The following is a 10,103-nucleotide window of genomic DNA, read 5'->3' as shown; positions in this document are numbered from 1 at the left end:
CAAGTCCTCTTATATCAAGTCTCGCGATGTCCTCCCGCTCTATGAGAGGTCATCGCCCAGGTCGAAGCCCTCAACAGCGTGCGGAAGGACCAGGACCGCCGCCTAGTACACAATCGACGTTAGCACTGAGTGGGCCTTGCGCTATTGTTATTGAAAGGCATTTGAGGAAGTTCGTATGCTGACTGATTGTCTTTGACTCTTTGCAGTGGATTATGTCCTCGACGATTGCTTCCAGCTCATTTCCCTGCTGTTCCTCACTGTCGGCAGAAACAATGAAGCCCCCGCTACGTACGTGTTATTTCCCATCTCTGGACGCCCCATTGAAGCTCATCGGAGAGTGTAAACTGATACGCTGACTGTTTTTTGCAATATAGATACTCCCTAGCTACTACTGTCCAGGTATTCTCCCCAGCTGATCAAGACTACCCTTCCCAACGAACATGTCTTCTGATCCCATCCTCTCCTCTAGCGCCTGCTCGACCACCTCGAAGAAGCCGGATTCTACAGTGCCAAGGACCTCGAGTCCATCCTGAAGACCCTCGATAACATGCGTCAAACTCTCGACCGTGGCAAAGAGACCTACTCCCCTCACCTGCTCACCTTGCTTGAGAGCCGACTTGAACAATGCCAAAACTCCCTGGATCGACTACTGAAAGGCCTCGAACCCCTCGCCCCGGAACTTGCACCCGTGCACGAAACCCTGGTGTCCATCCTGCGATCCACTTCTGCCGCAAACACCCGCTCCAAGGTACGTCCGAACCATATCTCCCCCCTCTAAATCCGAGATAGGTATGTAAGCAATTGAGAGTGCTGATTGTGCTGCAACTTTCAGTTTTCGGCCTCCGAAGTCCGGGAGCTCCAGGAACGATTGAAGGAGATCGAAACTCACATGAAGGATGGCAACTTCGTAGGCCCTGATGGTCAGGTACTACGGGGCCAGGAGGTAGTAAAGGGCCTGCTGGAGCGATGCTGGCGGTGGACCGAACTGGTGCTGGAACGGTAGGTAGCAAAGTCGTCTGGAACCAGCGGGGATGCAGACATTAACTCCTGCATATAGAAAAGGTCAGATCGATGAGCGATTCAAAGAGCCATACGATCGACTGGTCGACATTCGCAATCAGCTAGAGCGACTGTCCATGACCCAGGCTTGGTCCCTGCGCGAAACCGATCTTTTCCAGTACCAGCGCAAGCTGGATCGGATCGACGAGGCCCGCGTGAACGGCAACTTCATCGATGCTGAGGGGCAACCAGCGGATATCCATGCGCAGCGGGTATGCATCAGTTCTCGTATCCCTTTCCCAGCTGCTCCTCTTCCTGGCTGACTCATCTGGGCTAGACCCTACTCTATCTGATCCGACGCAGCTATGCCTACATTTACGCCCTTCTGATCTCTTCAGAGCCGGTGTCTGAAGCGCTTCTGCCGATCTATAACCAACTCCAGACTTTGCGACGCTGCTTGATCGAGGTGAAGGAATCGGGCGGTGTCTCGAACGTGCGAGAGCTGTATCCGTACAGCATGAAGGTGCGTGACCTGTCCTTCCGTTTCGATTGACGATCCCTCCACTGACTCCCCAATCTAGCTCAATTCAATTGATAACATGCGCGTCGATGGGAAATTTATGGTAGGCAACGATATCCCGGAGGGCCAGGCCAGCGTCAATGCGCTGTTGGCGGAGTGCTACGACCTCGCCTACGAGCTACGAGCGGCGGTCCCCGATGAGGACAAAGAGACCGAGAAAGAAACCGACAAGGAAACAGACAAAGAAACCGAGAAAGGAGACTGATCTTCTGCGTCTCTGTGCATGTTGCAGCCATTGGTTTTCTCAGGTGCTTTGAGCTTATCGGGTCTGGTTGTGTTGTCTCGTAACGGCCGCCATTATTGTCAGGGACTGTTTTCAGTTTGGGTCTGGGAAACATGAGGCATGTGGCGTAGTTACGGCGTTTGGATGCGGCGGCCATCTCGCTCCCTTTGTCCGTTTGCTGCGTATATTGTTAACCATCTGTCCTGTACGATTGATCGAGTGTAGCATAGATTAATGCGGGTGCAGTCTCCGCCGGGTCTGTCCCATGGGCGGTCAATCTGTTGAATTTGATATTTTTTCCCTTCCCATTCCTGTTCTCTTTTTCCATCTTCGATTCGAGTTGCAGACAACAATTGTTCAGCTGTTCTTTCATTTGTAATGCTAAGCTACTCTGTCCTGCGCTAAATGACATGGCCGAGGTCGGCGCGCTATGGCAGCGGCTGACCAATCAGGATTGCCGCAAACAAAGCAAAGCATCGGCCGGGGTCAACTCTTCATTTCGAGAGTGTGGAGACAAGAGACGAGCGGAAAAAAAAGTCCAGGACCCAGAGCTGTCGTCAATAAATTCCGGAGCAAGGGAGCATTGACAGATTCGAAAACACACGGCTGGTCTTTCTTCCCATTCCAGCCCTCTCTTGCTCCTCCTGGTGTGATTTCTCCGCAGAGACAAGATGGTGAGGCAGCTCGTGTGGCAGCGGGCCACAGCCGTTCGCAGGGTGAGTAGCCTACTGATTCCTGTCTTCTGTCTAGGATCCCGCTTCTCCGGGCCCAATTGACTTGATTGAACTGAATCTAATATCTTATTTCATAGCTGGCCCCCTGCCTTCCACCGCGATCAAGCCTGTATCGACGGGGCCTGGCGACCGAAGCCCCCGCCTCCCGCGCACCACCCTATCCCAAGATCCTGCGGAATCTCGATGAAGTGCGACGCGTGCTGGGTGCCCAGCGGGCACTCACGCTGGCGGAGAAGATCCTGTACGCCCATCTCGATAACCCGGAGGAGTCACTGCTCTCGGACACCAACAATGGACGGGACATCCGGGGCCGGGCCAACCTGAAGCTGAAGCCGGACCGGGTCGCCATGCAGGATGCGTCCGCCCAGATGGCGCTGCTGCAGTTTATGTCGTGCGGACTGCCCTCGACTGCGGTGCCGGCTAGCATCCACTGTGACCACATGATTGTGGGCGAGCGCGGCGCCGACACAGACCTGCCGTCGTCGATCCAGGGAAATAAGGAGGTGTTTGACTTTCTCGAGTCGGCTGCCAAGCGATATGGTATCGAGTTCTGGCCGCCCGGAGCGGGAATTATCCATCAGACTGTGCTGGAGAACTACGCGGCCCCCGGCCTGATGATGCTGGGAACGGACAGCCACACCCCCAACGCAGGAGGACTGGGAGCGATTGCCATCGGTGTGGGCGGTGCCGATGCCGTGGATGCCTTGGTGGATGCGCCTTGGGAGCTCAGAGCTCCCAGGATCCTGGGAGTCCGGCTCGAAGGGCAGTTGAATGGATGGGCTTCGCCCAAGGACATTATCCTCCACCTGGCCGGTAAACTGACCGTCCGCGGCGGAACGGGCTTCGTGATCGAGTACCACGGCCCCGGAGTCGACACGCTCAGCTGCACGGGCATGGCGACTATCTGCAACATGGGCGCGGAAGTGGGCGCCACGACGTCCATCTTCCCCTTCTCGCCCAGCATGGTCCCATACCTGAAGGCCACCAACCGCGCTTCCGTGGCCGAGGCGGCGGCGGAGATCGCAGCATCGGGACCCCGAAACCTGCTCCGGGCGGATCCCGAGGCTGAATACGACCAGCTGATTACGATCGACCTGTCAATGCTGGAGCCACACATCAACGGACCGTTTACGCCCGACCTGTCCGTGCCGCTCTCCGCCTTTGCGGACACGGTGCGGGAGAAGGGGTGGCCGGAGACGTTTGGGGCCGGCCTGATCGGCAGCTGCACTAACAGCTCGTACGAGGACATGACGCGGGCGGAGGACCTGGTCAAGCAGGCGTCCGCGGCCGGCCTGAAGCCCAAGGCCGACTTTTTCATCACGCCCGGAAGCGAGCAGATCCGCGCGACGCTGGACCGCGACCAGACGTTGAAGACCTTTTCCGAGGCCGGCGGGACCGTGTTGGCCAACGCTTGCGGGCCCTGCATTGGGCAATGGAAGCGGACTGACGGGGTCAAGAAGGGCGAAGACAATGCCATCCTGACCTCGTACAACCGCAACTTCCCCGGCCGCAACGACGGCAACCGACGCACCATGAACTTCCTGGCCTCCCCGGAGATTGTGACGGCGATGACCTACGCTGGCCGCACGACCTTCAACCCGATGACCGACTCGCTGCCGACCCCCGACGGCGGCACGTTCCGCTTCAAGCCGCCAAAGGGTTCGGACCTGCCGAGCGCGGGCTTTGCGGCGGGCAACCCGGCCTTCCGGCCCAGCGCTGCAGTGCCGGACCCGTCGGTCGAAGTGATCATTTCGCCCACGTCGGACCGCCTGGCCCGGCTGGAGCCGTTTGCGCCATTCCCATCCCACGACCTGCAGGGCCTGCGGGTGCTGTACAAGGTCAAGGGCCAGTGCACGACGGACACCATCTCAGCGGCCGGCCCGTGGCTCAAGTACAAGGGCCATCTGCCCAACATCTCCGCCAACACGCTCATCGGGGCCGTCAACGCGGCGACGGGCGAGACGAACGTGGCTTACGATATGGACGGGAAGCAGCACTCCATCCCGGAGCTGGCGGAGAAGTGGAAGGCGAGCGGCATCGAATGGCTGGTGGTGGCAGAAGAGAACTACGGCGAAGGCAGTGCGCGCGAGCATGCGGCGCTGCAGCCCCGGTACCTGGGCGGCCGGGTCATCGTGGCTAAGAGCTTTGCGCGCATCCACGAGACGAACCTGAAGAAGCAGGGCGTGGTGCCGCTGACCTTTGCAGACCGGGCGGACTACGACCGCATCGACGCCTGCGACCGGGTCGACACGGTCGGGCTGTACGAGCTGCTGACGTCTGGCGGAAAGGGCGAGGTGCGCCTGCGAGTGACGAAGCACAAGACGGGCGAGACGTTTGATATCCCCGTCAAGCACACGCTGAGCAAGGACCAGTGCGGCTTCATCCTGGCGGGCAGCGCGCTGAACCTGCTGGCCAAGAAGGCGCAGTAAGCAGATTGCGTTTCTCCATCTACCTAGGTAGGTAGTTGCAAAAAAAAAGGTATCTTCTTGGTGTCTTTCTCCATAACAGGCAAGTTATGGTCAGACACGTATCTGTTGCTATATGGGTTGCACAGCATAGCCTCTTTCTACTGGAATTTCTCTTTTGGAGCGGGACATGATTCTGCGGTGTTGAAGGATTGATTTGATTTCTGGATTGTCTGTATGCATATAGTATCTCTATCCATAGCTACCTCTGCAACGAATTCGATGCCAACTGTAGATACTGTTCCTGTTCCTGATCGTCAACTGGCGATTCTCTCGCATTCCACACTGGGTGTGCTATATTATTAATTATTTATTTCTTTCGACTCTGCTGGCCCCACATACGCACCCCACCGTCTGCCTGTCCGCGAGATCATCGCCGTCGAGAGTCCGAAGACAGTGTCGCTGGCCGAACAGTGCCTGCTGGCCCCATGTGGGGGAGGGGAGGATATGCGGCATATTGAATATCCAGCAATGGCGGATATATTGCTGCTGTAGGGCTTCAATTCATATACTGTACAGTACATATACCTTTTTGCCCTTGCCCATCCCTATTCCTCTCTCGATTCTAGTATCGACAGATCGCCATGACGCAGGAAACTGTTCGCCGCGCCTTCGCCGACCGCGAGGAGCCCAAGCTGTCCTACGGCATCCCCTTCCCCGCCGCCGCCGCCCGCCATGTCGACGAGACCTTTCACGCCTCGCGCGTCTATATCATCTGCTCGGGCTCTCTGTCCCGCAATACCGATGCCCTGACGCGGCTAAAGGACGCCCTGGGCGACAAGGTCGCCGGGGTCCGCATTGGCATGAAGAGCCATACGCTGTGGTCCGAGGTCATCGAGATCACCAACGACGCCCGCCGCGTCAACGCTGATCTGCTGCTGACCCTGGGCGCCGGCAGCTTGACGGACGGGGCCAAGATTGTTTCTTTTGTACGTCCAAGTGAATTCGTCCTTTTCGGAATATGGATTGTCCTGACAATGCGGTTGCAATTGCCAGGCGCTCGCCAACGATGTCTCCACCATCGAAGAACTGGCCACTCTCCCTGAAGGTCCGAACAAACGGGCCGACATCAAGCCGTCTGTCGTGCCCATCATCAGTATCCCGACATCGTTGTCCGCTGGTGAATATTCCAACTTCGCCGGTGGCACGGAGGACAAGTCTTTCCGGAAACACAGCTTCCAGAAACCGCTGAAGGGTCCGCGTCTCGTCATCCTCGACCCCGAACTGACCGCCACGACGCCGGACTCGATCTGGCTGAGCACCGGCATCCGCGCCGTTGACCACTGTGTCGAGACCATCTGCTCCAACATGAGCGATGACGAGAGTGACGCCCTCGCCGAGAAGGCTCTGGGGATGCTCGTGCCGGGATTGCTGCGCTGCAAGCGCAGTAAGACCGACTATGCCGCCCGTCTGGACTGTCAGCTGGGCTCCGTCGATGCCATGGCGGCTTGCACGAGTGGGAAGGTCCAGCTGGGTGCCAGTCACGGCATTGGCCATCAGGTAAGTCATGCCCAGGTCATCCATGTTCGTGATCTCTGACTGATATCTCTCCACCTAGCTGGGCCCTCTCGGAGTCGGTCACGGCGAAACGAGTTGCATCTTGCTTCCCGCGGTCTGCAAATACAATGCCTCTAAGAACGCCAACGTGCCCCGTCAACAGCGTGTGCACAAGTTCTTGACCTCCAACCCCATCGTCGCCGAGGTACTGAAGGCTCGCGGCGTCGACGCCAACTCGTCGGACCTGGGCGACGTCCTGGACGCGGTGATCTGCGAGCTGGGCATGCCGCGCTCCCTGAAAGACGTCAATGTCGGACGGGACAAGCTCGACATGCTGGCGGAGCACAGTCTGCACGACCGATGGTGCAAGACGAATCCGGTGCCCTTGAAGGAGAAGGAGCAGGTGTTGGAGATTTTGGAGATGGTGGTGGGGCAGTAGACGGTACATACTATTTATCATCAGCTCATCTTTATCCTCGTCTATTGTGTAATTTCTTTTTTTATCTTACCAGGGAATAGGGAGAATATATGTACATACATGCATACCCATAGAAGCTAAGCATGCCAGGAACGGAAAGTTCAGGGACATACAATCTTATATCATGTATGGCAGTATTTCCTTACTGTAGGATTCATCAGGTCTAAGCGTGTCGACAAACGTTTCCTTTTGTCTAATCATGTGAGCGATGTGGACCAGGTGCGTGCCTTCTTTCTTCGTGGCCTTGACACAGCAGAACAACGTCCCCCGACCTTCCTGAACTTTCACCCACAGACTGACTTCTATTTTTCAGTCTTCTACTTTACCCTTCACTCTCAGCTTCATTCTCAGCTTCATTATGTCCTTGCCTTAGTTCACTCTTCCTTTACGTTTACTCTTTATCTGGTTTATCCTTCCTCTCAAGAGACACTTTGCTGAGAATGGCACACGCGAAGGACGAAACTCCAGCGTATCCTGACCTCTCGCTCTACAGCCAAAATGTCATTACCAACACACAAGCTGAGGCACTGCGTTTCCCCTTCAATGGTTACTATGAAACTTTCATTCCTGGTAAACCCAGACCTGAAATATTGCCTCGATAGAGGAGACTACTGACTGGATCGTTTTCGATAGGAGTTTCCATCTATCACACGCAAATCAAGACTTGTCGGGACGCCCTCTTCCTAACTGACCCAGAGATCGATCGTCAGGAGCTGATCAGCATCAAGGGTCCAAGGGTCAGTGGCACATGTGAATGGATCCGAGAAAACGAGCTCTATCGTTCTTGGCTTGATTCTGGAACCCAGCTTCTCTGGATAACTGGCAGTCCTGGCAAGGGGAAGACGATGCTTTCCCTCTTTCTCACTGAAGAGCTGGAGAGGCGTACGCAGGGAATGGAGAACAGTGAACTGATTTTCCACTTTTGCCGCCACCAGGACGAGAAGCGTGGAACTGCTGTGGCCATTTTAAGAGGGCTTCTCTATCATCCTAACCAAAATTGTCACGAGGCGTCCCAATCTCATCGAACATGTGTTTCCATTTTTCGAATCTACAGAAAGAACCAATCTGACAATCTCATCTCTTCAGAGTCTCTGGATCTTATTCACCAATCTTGTGAAAGATCCTAGCCTTGGTACTCTTTTCTGTGTCCTTGATGGTCTGGATGAATGTGATAAAGATTCGACAAGATTCCTAGTGACAAAGCTTGCCGAGTTCTTCTCACCGGAGTCGTCGTCGAGCCCGATAGGTGGACGGCTGAAGATGGTGATTGTCAGCCGGGAGATTTCCCGTCCGGAGATCTTTCCACAGCTCAATATCGACCGGGATTTTAGCGAGGAAGTGACTAGAGATATCGAGCGGTTTGTCTCCATCAGACTTAAGGAGCTTTCGAGAATCAATGGGTTCACTGCGCACCTTTTAGAACATATTCAGCAGATTCCCCTGAAACGTGCCAAAGGAACGTTCCTGTGGCTTGGTCCCGTCGTGAACGAGTTGTTACGAAAGGATACATGTACGGAGGTACTAGAGACTCTAAAGTCGCTTCCCGTTGAGTTGCCTACCATGTATGGTCGAATGCTGCTTCAGATTGACAGTCATCGAAGAGATGTCGCATCTCAGATTCTGCGCTGGGTGGCGATGGCACGTCGACCCCTAACACTGCATGAACTGGCGGCGGCCATTGACATCAAGCCGCTGCCTCTTCTGAACAGCGAGCAGGTAATCCGGGATTACATTTCGTTATGTGAATCGTTTCTGACGATCCACAAAGATGGTAAGGTCAGTCTTATCCACCAGTCAGCGAAAGACTACATGCTGCGCGGGAGTCCTGACAGCAATCCAATTCTGGAGCAATATTTCCGCATCTTGCCGGAGAAAGCTCATTTTCAACTGGCGCAAACATGCCTTGCTTACCTCCAGAAAAGTGATCTGCACACGAGGGCTGTCCGTTTTCAAGACCCACCGGCTCTGCCAGTAGTACCTCTATCGGAAGAACCTCCCCGTGTCTCTGACGTATTACGTGGTGACAACGGTGTTGTTGATGAGAAGTCATCTCACAGATACCTCGAAGAATTTCCGCTCCTACGCTATGCAGCGCTGCACTGGCCTGAACACGCACGGCTTTCGTCGGGATGCGCCGACATGCTGTTTGACCCAGGGCATCCGTTCTTCCAGAAAGACTCGGCGCTGCGTCGACACTGGTGGCGAACGTACCATGCTTCTTCTTCACAGAAAATATTCGAGAAGGAATGCGATCAGGTGTCTTTGTTACATATCGCTTCCTTCTTTGGGATTGTTCCTTGGGTTCGCAAGCTCCTTGAAAACGGGAATCAGACACTAGAATCCGAAAAAGGCAAAGCTGGATACACGGAGTTACAAATGGCCGTATATGGAGAACATGCGCCTGTCGTCAAGCTGCTCCTGGAGGACGGTCGCAAGAAACATTTCAAGGGGCGATATGGAGAGGATGCATTGAATCGTGCCATGAAAGACCGGAATTATGACATAGTCCAACTGCTCCTAAAACATGGCGCGGCTACATGTGTATCTTCCTTAATGATCCGTGCCGTTGATAATGGAGACAGAAAAATGGTTGACCTCTTCCTTAACAACGGAGCCGATGTAAACTATAGATTCTCTGGCGATTCGCCGTTGCAACACGCCGCGTACAGAGGCGATGACATGATGGCAAAACTGTTGCTTGATCACGGAGCCGATATTCATGACGAGAACTGTTGGGGGCACTCTGCGTCACACTTTGCTGCAAGTTACAGCCATGAAATGGTGCTCAAGCTGCTACTCGATCGCGGAGCAGACGTCAATTCCAAGAGCAAAAATGGATACTCAGCACTTCACTTGGCTGCATGTAACGGCTATAAAATGGCACTTCAGCTCCTTCTCGATCGCGGAGCAGACGTCAACTCCAAGAGCAAAGATAGGATGCTCCGCACTGCACTTGGCTGCATGTAACGGCTATAAAATGGCACTTCAGCTCCTTCTCGATCGCGGAGCAGACATCAATGCTGTGGACGATTTTGGGGTAACGGCGCTGGACCTAGCAATCCAATACAACCATGAGACTGCAGCCCGGTTTCTGCTCGACAGAGGAGCTACCAGGGGAAAGAAACTT

The 10,103-nt window shown here is 55.0% G+C and overlaps 3 protein-coding genes across 3 annotated transcripts; all 3 read left to right on the top strand.

The window, feature by feature from the left end:
* Nucleotides 1-547: 547 nt before the first annotated feature.
* On the top strand, nt 548-1,784 carry T310_8411 (uncharacterized protein; the record flags this gene model as incomplete). The annotated part of the gene is made up of 5 exons (XM_013468808.1): nt 548-748; nt 833-999; nt 1,058-1,271; nt 1,337-1,522; nt 1,581-1,784. The coding sequence occupies 5 exons, from the start codon at nt 548-550 to the stop codon at nt 1,782-1,784; spliced, it is 972 nt and encodes a 323-aa protein (XP_013324262.1).
* Nucleotides 1,785-2,473: 689 nt separating this feature from the next.
* T310_8410 (Aconitate hydratase) lies at nt 2,474-4,965 on the top strand (the record flags this gene model as incomplete). The annotated part of the gene is made up of 2 exons (XM_013468807.1): nt 2,474-2,518; nt 2,614-4,965. 2 exons carry the CDS (start codon nt 2,474-2,476, stop codon nt 4,963-4,965), a joined length of 2,397 nt encoding a protein of 798 aa, XP_013324261.1.
* A 620-nt stretch (nt 4,966-5,585) lies between these two features.
* Nucleotides 5,586-6,937, top strand: T310_8409 (Alcohol dehydrogenase; the record flags this gene model as incomplete). The annotated part of the gene is made up of 3 exons (XM_013468806.1): nt 5,586-5,930; nt 5,998-6,501; nt 6,560-6,937. 3 exons carry the CDS (start codon nt 5,586-5,588, stop codon nt 6,935-6,937), a joined length of 1,227 nt encoding a protein of 408 aa, XP_013324260.1.
* Between the last annotated feature and the right edge of the window lie 3,166 nt (nt 6,938-10,103).

The sequence above is a fragment of the Rasamsonia emersonii genome (genome assembly GCF_000968595.1).
Source record: "Rasamsonia emersonii CBS 393.64 chromosome Unknown ctg1118621760739, whole genome shotgun sequence".
NCBI classification, from domain to species: Eukaryota; Fungi; Ascomycota; class Eurotiomycetes; order Eurotiales; family Trichocomaceae; genus Rasamsonia; species Rasamsonia emersonii.
This window is presented reverse-complemented; position numbering and strand designations above follow the sequence as displayed.